The following is a 19,015-nucleotide window of genomic DNA, read 5'->3' on the forward strand; positions in this document are numbered from 1 at the left end:
CTGACTTTCTTAGATATGAGGATAGGCTCGATTTCATTAAACAACACAAATTGTAGATTATTTGGATATTCAAATTTGTTAGTGATATTAAATATTAGATTAAATATATAATAAAAAATCAACTCCTTAGAATGATTCACTATTTTTTCTTGTTTTAAATTCTCAAGTCATAAAAAAAAGTAACAACAACCATCTTAACTGTATCGAATTAAATTAAGTACAATTTTTTATTTCAGATAAATTTATCAGATTCCTATTTAATTTAAATATAATGTTTAACATTTGTTTTCTAATTATTTATCAAACTTAAATTAAGTACAAGAATATTGTCACTTCAATGAGAATCATATTTTAACTAAATGAAAAACAAAATCGCTTGTTACTGCCTATTTGTTTTACCAAAAGTGGGATTCAAAAAATAAAAAACATATTAGTTTATTGTTAAACAAATGTTTAGATAGTAGTATACGTAATAATAGTTTTTTCATTTATTACAACACATATATAGATTTTTTTTTTTTTAAACCAATCGAACAATTTAATCTAGTGAATAATTTCAGATAAAAATAAAAAACATAATAATTTATTTGTTAAACCAATGTTTAGATAGTAGTATAGGTAATAATAGATCTTTCATTTGTTATGATCATCTCCGAGATTCTAATAATATAGAATATTAGAATTTAAATACAAATTTATTTCTATTTAAGAAAAAACTTGTTCAAAATATTATTATATTATTTAAATTCTTATTTAAAAAAAAATGAAACTATTTTTTATAACAATTACAGTTTTGGTATTTATTACAATCTGTCAAGCATGGAAAGCACCAGGATGTGATGGTATGTTGCTTTTTAATTAAACTTTATTTTAATTTTATATTGATTTATTATTTACTTGAAAGGTGATGCCAGATTGAATATTAAAGATAATGCTTATTATTGTACTGCAAAACCTTGTAATCATATCGGTCATTGTCCATCTGGTCAAATACCTAAATGGGAAACTCATCAAGGCTTTTCTCGAGCCTGTTGGTGTGATAAGAAAATTAGTGATGAAGATGCAAAGAAAGAATTGGGAAAAGAATGTTTTAGATATCTTTCTCAATGTGATAGAGGCTCTAATTATGCCGAATCATGTAATTATGCCAGATCCATTTGTGATAAATCAGTAATTGACAATGAATGTACAAAAAATCCCCCACAGTATAAGGATTTACTACTCTGTAAACCAGTGTATAAATTTACTGGTGGATTCTAAGGATTGATATTTATTGATTTCCAGAATAAATGTTAAAAATTAAAAAACCACTCGCGACTTTTTTTTGATCGGGACTTAAGCACTCAACCGTTTTTCATTTTACTTACACCCAGTCACGATCGTTGGAAATTTGCCTTCTCATTTCTGCACAAATTTGTGAAAATTTTTAAAAAAATTAATATTGTTTTTTTTTGAAGCTAAGTTATTAATATCTGTAGATTTTAAGATAAAAATAAACAAAGTTATATTAAAATAGAATGTATCAATGCAATGGTATGTGGAGTTTAACATTATTTAAAAATTATGTTATTATTTAGAAAAGATGGTGCTAATATAGCACTTTTAATAGGAGGATACACAAGAATTAAGCAATATCATACGTGTAACACCTCAGAGGATTAGTCAAATGAGCAGAGAAGAGAGGCTGATGGAAGCAATAAATGAAATTCAAAACGATACAGGTTTTACTCAAAAGGAGCTCTCTCAAAAGTATGGAGTTTCTGAAAGTGAGCTATCCAAGAAAAAAAATAACCTCTCCTTTAAGCCAAGAGGTAGATATCTCACCGAAGCAGAAGAATTAGAGATGATAAAGATGGTAGAAGAATCAAACACCAAGAATATTCCGATAACGAAAGAGAATATTCTAAATTGGGTGGTCGGAAAGGTATATGACAAATATGGCTATACAATGAGTCGTCACCCTGGTCGTGACTGGTGGACAAAGCTGAAACAAAAACATCCGATCTTAAAGTTAAGAAAGGTTAAGTTTCAAGATGAAGCCAGATTAAAAGCGGAGAAAGAGGCCGATATTCAAGGTTTCATCAAGAGTGTTCATAAAGTGATAGTGGAAAACCAAATTCAACCAAAGAATGTGATAAACTCTGATGAGAAAGGTGTTTTATTCACGAAAATGAATCAAAAGGTATTTAATATTCTATTTATTAGTTTTTTTTCGAAAGATTTAGCTAAGTGTTATAAAAATATAGGTTGCCATTATTGACGGTGGAAACAAATTTGAGACAGTCAAACCTAGGTTTCCCAAGCAATCCCAAAGTCAACACTTTACAATGATTGGAACAATAACAGCATCTGGTCATGCTCTACCACCCTATAACGTTCTCCAGATTCCTAAACGAGTAAAATGGGAACACATGCAAAATTCAAATTATGGTGTCATTATTGCTAATGAGTCAGGATATGTAAGTTGGCAACTTTTTATAACTTGATCCAAAGTTGTCTATTGCTATTATTAATATATCAATATTGATACATTGTATTATTATAAATTATAGGTAACGCAAGAGATAAAGAAAGAATATGTCGAATGGCTTCTAGGACAATTTAAGAAAACAGATAAAAAGCTGCTTTTAGTGGACAATCACATATCCAATTATTTCTTTGACGAAAAAAAACTTTGTGATGAGAATAATCTTATCATAATGACGTTCCCATCAAACCTGACTCACATTCTCCAGCCTTTGGATTTAGTCCTATTTTCGTCATTCTCTCAACACCTATCGAATTTGCTCAGAGATGGGTTAAAGGACAATCCAAAGTTTAAAGTGAACGATAAACACTACCAAATGTTGACTTATCATGCTTGGTCATCATCATTCAACTCGTCCAATATAAGAATGTCTTGGATTAAGTCTGGTTTGTTCAATTGGATGGCACATGAATACTGCGACCCAATATTTCTTAAAAAGCCGAAAAACTCTATCTCAAAGGAAATCGCTATAGCCGGGAACAAAGAGATTGTTCCGGCAAATGCTCAAGCCATGACCCAAAAAGAACGGGCTATAGTAATGAGAGATAAAAAGCGCAAGGGTGCCATAATAACCTCCCAAGATACACAGTATGTTCAACTTTTTTTTAAATCACTCAATTAACCCTATTAATTGAATCAAATTTTGACAGGGATATTATCAAAATAACCTATGATGTATCTAAAAAGAAAAGAAAGACAATAGACGAAGAACCAACAATTTCTTTGTATCAAGCAAACCTTCAAATCAATAATACCACCAACAACATTTTGAATAATGTACAATCTTCTACATCACAACCTCAAATTGTTTCCCAAAATACCTCAACTACAACTAATACCAATGTAGCACAATCGAATGATAAAACTTTGGTTAAATCTTTCTTTAATTTATTTAAATAAAATCTACAAACAAATAATTTTATATTAATTTAAATATTTAAAATTTCATATAAAATTTTGTTCAAAAATGAATTTTTTTTTGCAAGAAATGAGAAGGCAAATTTCCAACGATCGTGACTGGGTGTTATTACAATTTTATTTATGTCTAATAAAGATATATATGTATTTGTAGATTACATTAAGATAAACAATATTTTATTATTAAATTGGAACCAAAAGGTGATATATAATCAGAAACCAACATAAATCAGAAGTCTATAACATATTTATATATGTTTACTTCAATAAATCGAGAGTTATCATCACCTATACACGCACATGAGGTCCATATTTATATTAAATATGAAATATCACGTGTATTTACGATATATAGTGTTTATATAACATTTACAAAAGCTACCTTAAAGTTTAAAGTTGCTGAGTTATGTATAGTTATTTATGTATTATATATCGAGCAACGAGTTTTATCCATATACAACGGTTATGTAAGTATAAAAGATATCCGTATGGTGAGTATTTCATCCATGTGAGAAATTCAGCATGAATTAGAACGTTGCAGTTTTGCGCTTTTGCCCCATATAAATGAGACCTGTTTTCCACGGAAACAGCGGCCTGGTCTGCTAAAAGGCGTAGCCAATAGTGATCACCAAATGAAGGACCAATATTCAGATATTCTAATCGAATTTTGTTCCAAAAAGTTGGTAGATATACTATCAAAAAAAAGGTGATCTGTCACAGTTAACATTGACTTGAATCACCTTTTTTGGCACCTCTATGTCTTGTTAAGCCGGGCTGAGCTATTTTCTCTATTCCTTAAACTCTTTGCTTCTTTCATTTCTTTAATTAATATTAAATTAATCTATTTGGTTCATTTGCGAATCAAGATCAGTCGATCAATTTTTTTTTTATTTTTCATCAGTAAGTTTTTTAATTTTTAACAAATTCTATTTCAATACATTAATTTTTTTAAATAAAATTAATTAAATAAGGATAATTTTTTGCATCAACATGGTGCGCCAAGCTCTGTGAGAGCCATGGATTTGACCGCTCTCAATGGGAACTTGGAAATCGTTCGATTCTTGAATGAGAATAGAAGTGCAGGTTGTTCGGAATTTAATGCGATACTAAATATTCTAATATTTCAAAGAGTCCGAGTGAGGTCGCATATGTTGTTTGAGTTGAGTAGTATGGCATTGGGTTGGGTATATTCAATCACTGGAGATTATAGCTTTTAGCACCAATCACCAGTCAATATATTAATAATACCGGTCTTGGAAAGACTTCGACAAAATTTGGTTTATTTATATGATTTTAATCAGCAGCAAATATTGAAATTTTTACTAATTTTTTTCTGTTCCAAAACCAAAAAATTACCACTTCTCATCTAATTTTTCAAAACCAAAAAATGGAAATAAATAATAATAATAATAATACAATAAATATTAGAACATTGTTATCTAATGTTTATATTAGATCGGTGATATTTGAAAAGATATATGAAATACATAGAACTATCAATTCCTTTCCGATGAAGGGTTCAGAGTTCAAGAGAAAATCGATGTTGTATGATATGTTAAAGTGTCATAGGACCGATCTGTTCTTTGAGCATATCAATAGTGTACTTCATTTGCTGCCATCGCAGAATCGAGTTATCCAAGCAGCGTACACCACTTGCAATTACAAAGTTATCCGATATCTCTATGAACAACGTAGGGACTTTACCATTCAAAAGACTATGGGCATGGTCGATCTGCTCTACAGTCACACAAGAGAGTTGGCGATGAATCTCGACGACGACATTTTCAGTTACCTTCTCAAGATGAATTCAAAAGCATCGATCGCCGAGTTGGCTAGCTACATCGAGGGTTGTATCGTCAGCAACCGAACTGAACGTCTGGAATGGTTGGTTCACAACTTTTCGAAAGCACCGGTCCAAGGTAGTAGTTCACACTTGTGTGATCTCCCATGCATCTTTCTCGACACTAACAAAGACCAATTGGAACGAACCACAAAAATGATAGCTACACTCCACCGATTGAACATCTTGTCTGCCAATACCTGGTCGATGATCTTGACGATTGCAATTGATACTGGCGATGTGAAATTTGTGAACTCCGTATTGGATATCACCGGGTTGGAGCGTTTCGAGAACTATGAGTACAACAAACTGAACTACTTTTACAAACCCACTGTATATATGCTCAACTTGGTCACCGTTCGATTGCCAAAGATGAGAATAAGCGATAGCGTCATTGAATCAACGATTGTCAACGAACCATTCCGAGACTTGGAATGTCTAAAGTTGATGCTCGATCAAAATGAAAGAGCAGGCATCACGCTGAACGACCAAGACATACTATTTATGTATACTACGAAATGTGTAGATGTAGCAATACTGTTTTATCTGTTTACAAGATATAAACCAATCTATAAGGAAATGACGCACAAGATCTATGTGGACGGCGATATAATCAGTCTCGATATCATCAAAATGATAGAGTCATTTGGATATCAACTCAATACTACTCAACTGCTGATAGTATCAGCACATAATCTCTTCCTCGAGCAGCGACCAAAAATCGAAATGGAAGCGGTTATTCAATATTTAGATCTTAATCATTTTGATTCGATAGATTATAATGCAATCATACAAGCAGCTTACGATAACGCCAATATATATTTGTATAATAGATATATCGACAAGTACCTAGCGCATGCAGACTGTCAACATTTGGTGTGTTCACTTGATATCAATCTTTTAAACAATGAATTCGACAAATACACAGAGATATTGAAGCTTTTAATATCTAAATCAATCAAGATTGTATTATACCCCGAGATAACGATTGTTGGCGACATTGACCTACCGAAATTACAGTTTATCAAAGAGACACTTCAGTTGATCTACGACAGTAAATCTATTTATTCTAATCTTAATGAAGAAGTTGCCACTGGATCGATTCATCAATACGACGATAGATTCAAGTTGATAAATCTTGCGGTGTTCAAGTGCTATCCGATCTGGTTTATCGACTTCCTCTTTGGACTTCCCAGCACCATGACCGACAGTCCCAATCCACCAAACAACTCCACATTGGAATCGGTAATCAATTCCGCCGACTCTAATCTCTTCAAGTACTTAATTAACCAACAGGGATACACCGTGTCAAAGACAATACTTTGGAAAGCGATGGAGGTGCGCAATTGGATCCTGACCGATTTCATATTGGATAAACTTGAGCTTCGTTCGCATCTCGATGTGATGATCACTGCAGTTCGCATGGAAAACATGAACCTGGTGGAGCGACTCTTCAATCTGAATCCAGCCAAGAGTTTGGTGTTCGTTTCGAATATCCGACAGATTGGAAGCAGAGACTTGGTTGCCTTCCTACTTAAACATAAGCCATCGGCTTTGAATCTCGAGATTTTGGTACCGATGGTACTAGAGTTGCCCGATAATCTTGAGAACTACCAACTGTTTGAGACACTGCTCGACTACATTATGACCAATCACCCTGATCCTGTATCGTTATTGAACAAATCGCCCAGAATGGCAGACTCCAAATTCTATCTTTTATTGTCGAAAGGTTTGATTGGAAAGAAAGCGATCATTGACCAAGCCGGTGGATATGGATCTATCAATATACTACTCTACAAAGATACAAACGAAGAAGAAGAAGAAGATAAATTATCAACACCTGGTGATAACATTGAAAACGACCAAGAAAATGACGATGAAGACAATCAAAACGATGATGATGAAGATGAGGATGATGAGGATGAAGATAATCATCAAGATAATCAATACGTAGATTATTATTCTCATTATGCAGTGGAAGATTTATAAATAAATTCTGTGTACTCTTTTTAGATTCGATTCTTATTAGTAATTAATAAATGTTTTTTATTTTATGCATTTCTGGTTGTTGTTTGATCATCATTTGCTTGTGCTATATAAGTTATTATTATTGTTGATTATTGATTATTGGCTATTTTATATTTCTTAGTCATTCTTTTTCTTTATGGAGTCACGTGAATCTGGGTGATGAGTTGAGAGGTGCTCTACTTGTAATACAACATCTTTAATTTTGTTCATAACATCTACTAACAAACGACTGGCCATATCGATAAATGGTGCGCTCAAATGAAGTTTATGTAATACAAACGCACCGGTTCCGATGAGGATTGCCATTATCAAATAGAGTGGATTCATTAGGATAGCCATAAATTCATTGAATCCCAAGACACAAAGTAACAAAATCATGTAACCTGGTACTCCACCGGTACTTGCACTTCTTGACTGAATATTATGAAAATAAAAAAAGAATGTTAATTAATTGTTCTGATTTCAAAATAAACTAAACAAAACTTACAATTTCATTCAATGCATTCATATAGTCGGTCTTGGTATCCAATCTAAACTTGTCGACAAGTGTTACACCTTGTTCGTACGATAAAATAATATTTTCTGGATCGATGATTACAGCCGATGGTACGAATGATTTCGAGGATGAGCCGCTCTGTGACGAAGAACCTTGTGATCCTGAGGCTTCATCGTAAGTAAAGAATGTAAATTCGTATTCATCTTCATTTAATCTCATATATGAAAACAAATCGATCAATTTCTCTGCCTACAAGTATAAATAATATTGATTGATTAAATATTTAGTTAGGTTTATAAATTATGAAAAGTTATGTTTTTTTTCTTGTTTCTCTACATACATTAAATCTTGCTTCTTCAAAAATGGTACCAATATCATCGTGTTTAGACCATTTTCTTGGTAATTTCTTGTCATCAAGTGAGAAACACTCTTCGAATCTCTTTCTCATTCTCAATGGCAAGAATTCAGATCTCTCTTTCATCTTTTGTCTCAATTGATCACGTGCATTCGATCTGAAAGTCTTGATTGTATCTTCAATAGTTTCTTCCTTAACATCGAAATCTAAAATAGTAAATAAAAAGTAAGTTTGTTAATATCAATTGATAATAAACTAATTATTATTTCAAAATATTATTGTTCTTATTTTTACCTTGAAGTCTCTTTCTATAATCAATTTCATTCTTTGACAATGCATCAGAGAGTAACTCGGCGATTCTCTTCCACATGTCGTCTCTAGCTTGCTCGGTGATCTTTACGAGTGGCTGACCGATCTGTTGGAATACAATATCTCTCATGAATTTGGCGAGTTTGTTGAGTTGGTTCTCCTTCAGGGTCTCGAGTTCGTTGGTGATCTTCTCTTCGAGTTCCTGTAAGTCCTGTGAGTAGTCCCAGTTGGCGTCTGGCACGACGGAATCCTTTGCAATGGCCGAGTAGTAGTCGATGGTCGATTGCTTGACATTCTTTGCCCAGACCGAGTAGTGTGTAATCAGTTGACTGCCACTCTCTGCGGTCTTCTTTGTTCCAACGGTTTCCTGTACGAGGTTCTTGTAGAAATCGATCGATTTCTCATAGAGTTTCTCCATCTGCTTGTTGAAGAGAGTGCGCAGCTCGAGAAGCACACGATCGCTCAGACCGGAACGCTTCTTGGCGGCGGTGTCAGCGTGGTATCTAGAAGCGGGTTGGTCGTACGACTCGAGACAGGCCTGGAGCAACTGTTTACCCTTGTCACCGAAACCCTCATAGATACGACCCTTCTCGATCTTCTCACGGATCGGCTTCAACTCGACGACAAACTGCTGGTAGGATGCCTCCACGAATTCATCGCATCTGAAGAGCGCCAACATCTCCTTTTGCGTTGGTAAATCGAGATCCTTGTTGGTCTTGATAGTCTCCCACACGTTGTTGGAGTACTGGTAGAGACCATCGGCGGGAATGTCGTGTCTATATTGCTTCTTTGGAATGAAATCGTCAGAGTTTGCTTCGAGGAATCTGTTTCTCAACAGACTGGCTTGCTCCAAAAATTGATCTGGACAATAAACCTTGTGTGGCAACGATGTAAATTCGAAATCGAAAAAGTCTGCAACCTTTGAATTTACATATTCCTTTGGCTATAATATATATATAATAGTTAATCAAATCAATTAGCATCATTTCATTCACTATCCAAAACTATAGTTTCAAATATATCCATACCTTTGATAATTCAGTCCAAACATTATTAATATCCTGTAACAAGGTTGTCTTTAATTGATCCAAAGGTGTTTGTCCATCGTGATCTCTAATGATAAATAACAATAATGTTTTATGTGAACTATTTTATATTGATATTATTATAATTATAAAAGAAAAAAAAACATTAATAAAACAATATACAAATAAGTGTTTGTTAGTTAGTTAGCTAGTTAGTTACCTCTTCTTTTGGAATAATTGTAAGTTCAATTCGAATACAGTTTTGAGGAGTGCGATGTTGGCAGCGTTGTAACGACCGATGTCATGTACCCACATGTTGATGATGAGTACCGACGACAATACCAGTGAGAATAGCGATGTTTTACGTTCGAATGCCTTCTCGTCTTCACCACGCTCACGACCATCCGTACCTTCGACGTCGAGGATCAAGTAGGTCTCTGGTGAGTTCATATTGGCGATACCCATCCAGACACCCTGTGTAGTTTGTCTACGTCCACTGACACTGTCCATCACAGCAAACTTTGTATTGAACAACAGATTCAACAGTGTCGACTTACCACTCGATTGTGGTCCGAGAATTGCAATCACTGAATAATCGAATCCACGTGTTAAGAAATCCGCTCTCTCTGATAAACATGATAAAAATGATTTCTTTTGATCATTCTCTTCTTTACTATAATTATTATTATCATTATCATCATAATCATTATTATTAATTTCTTTTATATATATATATATTTAGTAATAACTATTTATTAAATTAACTAAAACTTACACTATTTCACCATTATGATCAATGAATTGTACAATTTCAGATACAATTTGTTCTGGTGGAATACCTGTAGATGTCGATTGCTCTGTTTCACCTGTTGACGACATGTTTTTTTTTAAATAATTATTTCGAAATAATGTATGTATAGAGGTATGTTTATAAATAATAAAATAAAAAAATACTAAAAATGATAAAAATTAATTAATAAATGTTGTTGAATTATAATTGGATTTGGTTAATCTAGCAAATAGAAAGAAAGATAGAATAGAATAGAATAGAATAGAATTTAAATAAATATAGTAAATGTAATGCAATCAAAAAACAAACTAATTATTCTTTTTCTATTTTTTCTTTTTTTTTTTTTATTTGTTTTTCTTTTGTTGTTTTTGTTTTTGTTTTGTCAACAACAATGATACTAGTAAAATGAATCACCAACCTACAATAATAATAAAAAGGAAGAATAAAAAGAGACAGACTGACTCGTGTGTGTGTTTGTATAATGGATCGTGTTGTGTGTGTTAGGTGTGGGATTCCATACCAGAGAGAGAAGTCAATAAAAAAGATTTTTTTTTTAATTTGACTTTTGGAAAGTTCAAAATTTTAATTTAATTTATTTAAATTTTTAATTCATTACACACGATTTTAGAGAGTTATTAAATTAAATAAGGTATAAATAATTATTTATATCTTATTTATTAATTGAACGTTATTGTTATTACAATCAATTCACCTTTTTGTATTTAAAAGTGATTATTTTTAAAAATAATATTTTAAAATTTAAAAATAAAAAATGATTAATTATTGTTAATTCAGTTGTTGTTCAGATATCAAATTGATCAGTCAATCAATTTGTATCTTTCAACCGATAATAAATAATAAAATAAATAATGTATAAATATAGATTGAGTTTATTGTTCTTATTATTGGTGTTGTTGATGGTCAATATTGATTCATCATTATCCAAAAGTATTGAAAATGAGAGTCATCAATGGTCTACTCTATTATCACCACACGACTATAGTCCTACAATGAAATGGCGACTACTTCGTAATCGTGCCATTGATTTAGGTTGGGAAACTCAAGATCATAAAAAGTATTATAATTATACAATCATTATATATATAAATATTTAAATGTTAATATTAATATTAAATATAGAGATATTCAATCAATATCTATATCGAATTCGACAGAGTATATAGTTAGTTGTTCAGATGATGGCTATGCCAAGTTTCATCGAGTGTTAATGTATCCGAATCTCTATCCCGATTGGAGTCATCTCTATTATGGCGAGCTGAAATTGAGGGACAACGTTCGACATCACCAATGTCAATTGACACCCGACCAGAAACAACTCATTACACTCTCAACCGATAGTCAATACACCTATATCGATATATATAATCACGAAGAGATTGACAAAACGAAATATAGAATAGATAATAGATTGCCATTGACCTCTTTGAATAATAACAACACCGATATCAATCATCGTCTATCAAACATCACTCGATTCACAATAGTATTTCCACAGGATGATTATAATGAAATTTGGTGGAATAACAGCATCAGCATAACTAATAAAAACAACAATAATAATAATAATAGTTTTAAATCTATAAAGTATAATAATAATGATAATGATAATGATAAGGATAATAGTAAGAAGATAATTAAAAAGTTATTAATATCACCGGATGGAAATATTTTAATGGTTGTATTGGATAGTAGTAAGTTATTGATACAGTATAAGGACGGTAGAGAAATGGATACGATTAAATTGGATTTCGAATTGCTGGATATTGTATTCTTGGCTGTCGATAAGCAGCATAGTGATTATAATCAACAGTTTATGATTGTTCCAAAATATACAACTCATAATACATCGTCAGATAAACCATTCGTTGTACTCTATTCGTTGAGTGACGCAACCGAGCAGTGGGAGACAAAAAACATCATCACACCTTCATTATTCCCATTCCTAAAGATTAATACACATTCATCTAAACCTTGTCAAGCTTCAACATCATCCTCAACATCATCATCATTCACAACAACTACTTCTCCTACCATTATTTCATTCATGGATGTAGAGAATACCGTACATATCACTCGGTTAGAGAGGAATAGATTAAAGCTGGTTAGATCATTTCCAAGTAGTAGTGGTAGTGGTGGTGGTAGTGGTGTCAATAGTAGTAGTAGTAGTTCAAACGCGATAATGAGATTCTCAAAAGATGCACACTATCTAGTGGTAAAATATCCATCAACCAATGAGTTGGTTATCTATAGGAATCATGCTAATGACTATGCTCTCCATTCTGTTATTGACTTGGAGTCGTTGGAAACCAGCGAGTTTCAGTTGTTCAACTTGAGATATTACTATCTGGTGGTAGGTACAACTGGTGGACATTTGAATTACTTCCGTGAGACAGTACCAACGGTTGTTACGGCGTGCGACGGATTGGCACGCCAGCTCAGTTTCTATCTGGAACCACCACCCGCAACCTACCAACCGACTGTCGAACACGACGGTATCTTCAATGCATCGGCCATCCAAACCACCCGACTCCTTCTAATCATCGTAGCCGTTCTTCACATTGGAATCGTACAATCATCTGTCAAATCGATCGAATCGTTTATCATTAGTAAACTATCGATTTTCCGTATACTATTTTCACCGGTTGTCTTTTACATCGGTGTATTGGCGATCGCTGGACTGTCAGCCTATGAAATCATCTTTCAGAGTACATTTACCAACGATTGGCCAGCACATATTCATCATATCGAGCAATGGTTGAACACTCCGAAAACTCAACCACTTTGGACACCAAACTTTGACAGTGGACCACCAGCACCGTCAGATTCTCTTACTTCATCATCGTTTGATTTCGACTATTCACATTTCATGCATTATCACGGTCCTTGTACCTATCCAGCTGGATTCCTTTACTTGTATGGAATACTCTATTACCTTACAGGTAGAGGTTCACTCCAAGCATTCCAAATCATCTGGGCACTGATGGAGATATGTAATTTCATTACGATCAAGAAGATATGTGATCGATTGAAACTACCGATCATATTAGCTATACTTCCAATTATATCGAACCGACTACATCTCTACAATGTTAGAGTTGTTATCAATGATTTTCCATCAACATTTATACTACATCTATCTATTTTGCTCTTATTAAACAAACAGTAAGTAACTATATTAGCAAATCAACAACAAACTAATCTAATTCAATTAAAATTATAGATATAAAAGGTTCTCTGTTTTATTTTCATTCTTGGTATCATTGAAATTAAATTATATATTCTATTCACCAGCAATACTGTTTATATTCGCCAATACACTCCCATTTAGTAGTATTTTAACAAATCTATTTATAATGGGTGCATTACAGGTAAAGTATATTCAAAAGTTAACTAAAATTATATTTAACTTAACTTAAATATTCAATATACTTCTTTCTAGATTATTATTGGTATTCCATTCCTATTAACCAATCCTATTGCCTACATAACAATTGCATATGATATAAGTAGAACTCTTCTCTGGGAGAAAACTAGAAACTTTAAATTTGTTGGAAGAGTAATATATGATTCATCTTATTTCAATATAACTTTAGTATGTAGCTCTACATTAACTCGATAACTATTTATTAACACCTGTCTCGCTCTCTCTATCATTTTTTATTTTATTTTAAAGTTATTATTATTGATAACAACTATAATTATATTCTTAATTAGAATGTGGATAACATTAGACAATCTAAAGAGTGATCATAAATCATCAACATCAGCAAAGACTGCTAATTCAACAACATCTATTATCAATAGCAACATAGCTAATGAAAACATCAAATTATATAGAGATAGAGCAATGTTGTTTGTTTTCTTATTTGTTAATTTCTTGGCGATTACATTTGCTCGAGGTCTTTATACACCATTCCTATGTTGGTATTTCTACACCTACCCGATAGTACTATACTTTGCTGGCTATCCATATAGTTTTATCATTGCATTCTTTGTGGCACATGAATACCTATTCCGATTCTTCAAAGATCTACTCTTTGAGATGAACGCTACCTACATCTATTTCCTACTAAACATTTTCACAGTATTTAATGTATTGATAGCTGGTAGAGTAAACTTAAAAACACACACATCAAATAACAACAATAACAACAGCAACACAATAAATCTACAAAAAGAAAAGAAGAATAACTAAACGTTTAGTTATTCATTTATTAAAATAATAATGTTCAAATAACACTAACAACCTCAAGATAATTTCAAAAAATTCTCGATATTTGGAAATCTTATAAGATTTTTTTGAAAACAACCCAGGTAATTGAGTATCATGCAAACAAACCAGTCACACAGTTTTAAGTACTTAAAATTGATTTCATTTATTTTTAAAAAAAGACATCTAAATGTTATGTATATATTTATTTATTTATTTATTATTTTGTATTATTTCTTTTCATCAATCTATTGTAATTTCAATATGTACAGGTATGTTGTTTAAAAAGATAGCTCATTTTTAGTACTCAGTTATTGATTGATTGATTGATTCTTTTTGTGTTGTTTATATAAAAATTTTAAGAAACCGAAAAACCAATATTAGATGACTGGGGTTTTCAATCGATCGGTAGTGGTTTACCTTCACCGTGGACCGTTAATAGTCCACTTATTTCATTTTGTCGTGACCAGGAGTGTGGATACACCGGTATATTGCTCGACGGCTACTACTATGCAAAGTACAATATGAACAGATCGTCACCTCTAGATATGCTGACGCTATCACAGCAATTCAGTGCGGTACCACTGACAGCACAGCAACAGCTGACAGAATCGTACATTCTAAGCTTTTTCGTAACTTCCACCAATCTATTCCCGGTCGATGTTGAATATGACTTTAGTATCTACATCGATCAAAACGGTGTTACAACTCGAATCAATTCTATCAACAATGAGGAGCACTCTGTCGACGTCACCAAGTACATCGTGGACAGCTCTTCTTACTTCCAACTGGATCTTATAGTCATTTTTAGGAATTCTAATCCCAGCAATAAAATTAACAGGAATACCGATAATTTCGCATTGCTGCTGTCTGGTTTGGAGATTAAAAGAATACAGAAAACCAGACTGGCAAGAGATTTCTATGTGGATGCATCTGGTGGATCAGACCGAATAGGAAACGGGACAAAGGAGTCCCCGTTCTCCTCGATTGGAATGGCATTGGCTTGGATTCAACCTTTGCATACTATTTATGTGTCGGACGGTGTCTACTGTGGATATAACATGAATAGTAAGATTGTCGATTCAGTGTCGATCGTTGGTCAGTCTTCGGGTGGCACCGTGCTCAATGGTCTGGGAAAAATCTACCCTTTCAAGGTGACAGGAACCAATCTAATATTCAAAGTCTCGACACTCTCGATTGTCTATTGTTACACCAGCAACAGTACTTATGGTGGCGCTATCATTCTTTTGAACGGTGGAAACAACACTGGTGTCTTGGAGAATCTGCTGCTGTATAATAACGCTGACTTTTCCAATCGTGGTTCTATCACTCTGCGCGAGAATGCTTCACTCAACATCACCGGCTGTCAATTTAGAAACAATTCGAATTCCGATTACAACCAGAATCCGACGATCGGTGTTGCCAGTCTTTCCAACAGCCATGTCGTCACCTATTTGAATATCTTTAACAGCGTTTTCAACAACGATAACAATTATCTATATGTCGACTTTGCCAGTTCGATTGTGATCGATTCATCGGTGTTTATTGGTAATCACGATGATTTGAATTCGTGTTCCTGTTCCATTTTCAGATCGAATCTGGTTATTAGGAACTGCAGTTTTTCGGAATCGTTGTCCGGTCAGATCTGTCTTACCAATTCAACGAGTTATGTTAGCAACTCTTATTTCAAAGATAACTATTTCAACTTTTATGCCACTCAGAGTACGCTAGAGGTTCATAACTCTGAGATTCACTTTATGCACTCCAGCCAAGGTGGAGTCATGATGCTTTCGAAAAACTCGTATGCTCATCTCTACAATTGCAGTGTTTCTTCGACAAGTGTCTACACCTCGCCCAATCTAATGTTCTCAATGTCGCAGTCTACTTTGCTTGTCAACAGCTCGTTGCTAGTCGGTGGAAAGGGAACCATGTTCAGTACACTACAAGGTGACTTGCAGTTGGTTGATGCCATCATCAGGGATACTCAATGTCTATTGATATCGGCATCGCAAACCAAAATTAGGCTGTCAAACAGCCAGTTTTTAAATTCCACCTACTTTGACGAAGTTTTCAAATTCAATACTATTCTCGAGCAGTACAATGGTGCATATGTTTTAATCATCGATTGCCTATTCCAAGATATTTATGGTTACATCAAAGCCGTCAATTCACGATTGATTATTCACAACTCTAAACTTATCAATTCCGGAAAGTTCTTTGACATTGACAAGTCCACCAGCTTGAATCTGGAGGACTGCCAATTCATATCAAACTTTGGACCGATCTTTGTTTTGAATGGCCCGAGGGTTCATTTTTTCAATTGTACGTTCCAGTACAACTATGGATCGGAGGGTTCCATTATACAAGGCAGTAATAATTTATTCTTGGAAGCTGCCAACTGTACCTTTGAAAGCAATATTGCACTATCGCAGGGCGGTATTGCTGTCATCGGTGACCAATCCACTCTAAATTTCCTATTTTGTACATTCCGTAACAATACCTCTCTTTATAATGGTGGAATTATCTATGCTGGATCGCTCAACACCATCCTATTCTACTTTACCATACTCGATAGCAATACCGCAAAGAATGGAGGTGGCTCCATTGTTTATTTCATCGAGAAGCTACCGATATTCGGAAACTGTACACTTACCAATAATAATGCATATTTTGGTGGAATCATTGCATCGAATCCGACACATCTGCAGCTTGCCAGCGGCGAATTTCCAAGTGTGATTGTTTCAAGGGAAACCATATTTTCCGGTATCATTAGAATTGGTAATAACTTGAATCAAATCTATCCAAACCCAAGTTACAATCACCTAAGAGTATACCTCATGGTGAATGGAAATACAATTGCAACCGTACCTTTTGAAGATGGTTATGCCAATTTCACAAACATAGTTATCTATGGTCAGGTTGGAGGTTTTTCAACAGTCATTTTTTCATGTAACGAAAGTTCTTTGGAACCACTTACCATACCTTACAATGTAACTATTATGCCTTGTAACCCTGGATACTATCCCATTGATTCATCGACAAAGTGTGCGGAATGTCCACCTGGAAGCTATGGATACAATGGAAATATTTGCATTTCATGTCCACAGAATGCATTATGTGAAGGTGGTGATCAAGTTTCAACGAGACCAGGATATTGGTTTGATGAAAATCAATTTCCAAGAGTGATTTATGATTGTGATCAATCATCACATTGCTTGGCAAATAACACGTGTCTTGAACATACATTTGGTGTTCTTTGTTCATCGTGTAACAACACCGAACAATATTATTCATGGTTTGGAGGTTGTATCGAATGTACTCAGACCAACAAACTGGTAATTGCTATTGTTATCATTGGAATGATTCTCCTCGTTCTTTGGTCACATAAATCAGATTCATCATCAGGTCTGATGAATATTGTTGTCTATTTCGCACAAACAATCATGGTACTTTCGAAAGGTGTTAATTTCAGTATTCTTTCACTCCTGAATCTCCAATTGGAAAGTGGAGGATCATCAATCATTGGATCGATATGTCCAGGACCATTCGATTATTATGAAAGGCATTATATGACATTCCTTGTTTTCCCAGCAGTAATTTTCATTCTCCTCATTTTCACATTAATCATCACGATTATCAGAAAGTTTAAACCGAATGACCAACCAATATTTCCAAGACAATTTGGATCGTTTGTCAAGTTATTGATGAATATTTATTCACCAATCAGCACTGCAACATTTACAATATTCTTTTGTCAACAAATTGGAATTGGTAACTCGGTTTTAGTCACAGATTCATCGGTTCAATGCTCTGGAAATCAATATCGAACAGCACTCAAAATCAGTTATTCAATGTTGATTGTTGTTCTTGGAATTCCAATGATTATTTTCATCTTATTATTCAAGAATCGAAAACACAATAACGATGCATCAATCATTCGAACATATGGAGCGTTCATCTTGAAATACAAAACATCATATTATTATTGGGATGTAATATTATTATTCAGAAGATTGGTGATTGTATTGGTATCGATTATGGATCAAGACACACCAATCAGATCATTCCTTTTGATTGGAGTATCACTGATCAGTGTTCTTCTTCAATTGAAACATTCACCGTTCATCAGTGAAGGTGATAATCAACTTGAATTGGTATCACTGATATTGATATTCATTTCATGTATTTACCTTGGAAATGAAATTGAATCATATCTTGAAGATTGGATCATCATCGTTTGTTGTATTTCATTTGCCATTTATTTATTATATATTATTTATACACATTATCGAATTCCAATTCTCAAAAGAATCAATCATTATCTTTCAATTCTCAGTCGTCGAAGGTTTGGATATGAACAACTGCACAATGAAATGGAAGAAGATCCACAAGATGACCACAATCAATTTGAAATTCCAATTTTAAAAAATAAAGTCAATGAAAATGAAGAGATTGATTAATATTAAAAAATAAAATTATAAAATATATTCAGAATT

At 33.5% G+C, this 19,015-nt stretch overlaps 5 protein-coding genes across 5 annotated transcripts; 4 read left to right on the plus strand and 1 right to left on the minus strand.

Annotated features, from left to right (window-relative positions):
- Positions 1–763: 763 nt before the first annotated feature.
- Positions 764–3,076, plus strand: PPL_08759 (uncharacterized protein; the record flags this gene model as incomplete). Its single annotated transcript, XM_020579562.1, has 6 exons — positions 764–842; positions 905–1,170; positions 1,610–2,182; positions 2,247–2,459; positions 2,553–2,913; positions 2,967–3,076. The coding sequence occupies 6 exons, from the start codon at positions 764–766 to the stop codon at positions 3,074–3,076; spliced, it is 1,602 nt and encodes a 533-aa protein (XP_020430237.1).
- Positions 3,077–4,832: 1,756 nt separating this feature from the next.
- Positions 4,833–7,274, plus strand: PPL_08760 (uncharacterized protein; the record flags this gene model as incomplete). The annotated part of the gene is made up of 3 exons (XM_020579563.1): positions 4,833–5,367; positions 5,449–6,109; positions 6,482–7,274. The coding sequence occupies 3 exons, from the start codon at positions 4,833–4,835 to the stop codon at positions 7,272–7,274; spliced, it is 1,989 nt and encodes a 662-aa protein (XP_020430238.1).
- A 156-nt stretch (positions 7,275–7,430) lies between these two features.
- PPL_08761 (uncharacterized protein) lies at positions 7,431–10,377 on the minus strand (the record flags this gene model as incomplete). The annotated part of the gene is made up of 7 exons (XM_020579564.1): positions 7,431–7,727; positions 7,801–8,058; positions 8,150–8,370; positions 8,459–9,416; positions 9,502–9,619; positions 9,719–10,171; positions 10,274–10,377. 7 exons carry the CDS (start codon positions 10,375–10,377, stop codon positions 7,431–7,433), a joined length of 2,409 nt encoding a protein of 802 aa, XP_020430239.1.
- A 780-nt stretch (positions 10,378–11,157) lies between these two features.
- Positions 11,158–14,504, plus strand: PPL_08762 (uncharacterized protein; the record flags this gene model as incomplete). Its single annotated transcript, XM_020579565.1, has 5 exons — positions 11,158–11,363; positions 11,429–13,471; positions 13,530–13,677; positions 13,749–13,901; positions 13,983–14,504. The coding sequence occupies 5 exons, from the start codon at positions 11,158–11,160 to the stop codon at positions 14,502–14,504; spliced, it is 3,072 nt and encodes a 1,023-aa protein (XP_020430240.1).
- A 279-nt stretch (positions 14,505–14,783) lies between these two features.
- On the plus strand, positions 14,784–18,979 carry PPL_08763 (Pol; the record flags this gene model as incomplete). The annotated part of the gene is made up of 3 exons (XM_020579566.1): positions 14,784–14,791; positions 15,361–18,761; positions 18,954–18,979. 3 exons carry the CDS (start codon positions 14,784–14,786, stop codon positions 18,977–18,979), a joined length of 3,435 nt encoding a protein of 1,144 aa, XP_020430241.1.
- Between the last annotated feature and the right edge of the window lie 36 nt (positions 18,980–19,015).

This window comes from Heterostelium album, assembly GCF_000004825.1.
Source record: "Heterostelium album PN500 unplaced genomic scaffold PPL_scaffold9, whole genome shotgun sequence".
Lineage (NCBI taxonomy): Eukaryota > Evosea > Eumycetozoa > Acytosteliales > Acytosteliaceae > Heterostelium > Heterostelium album.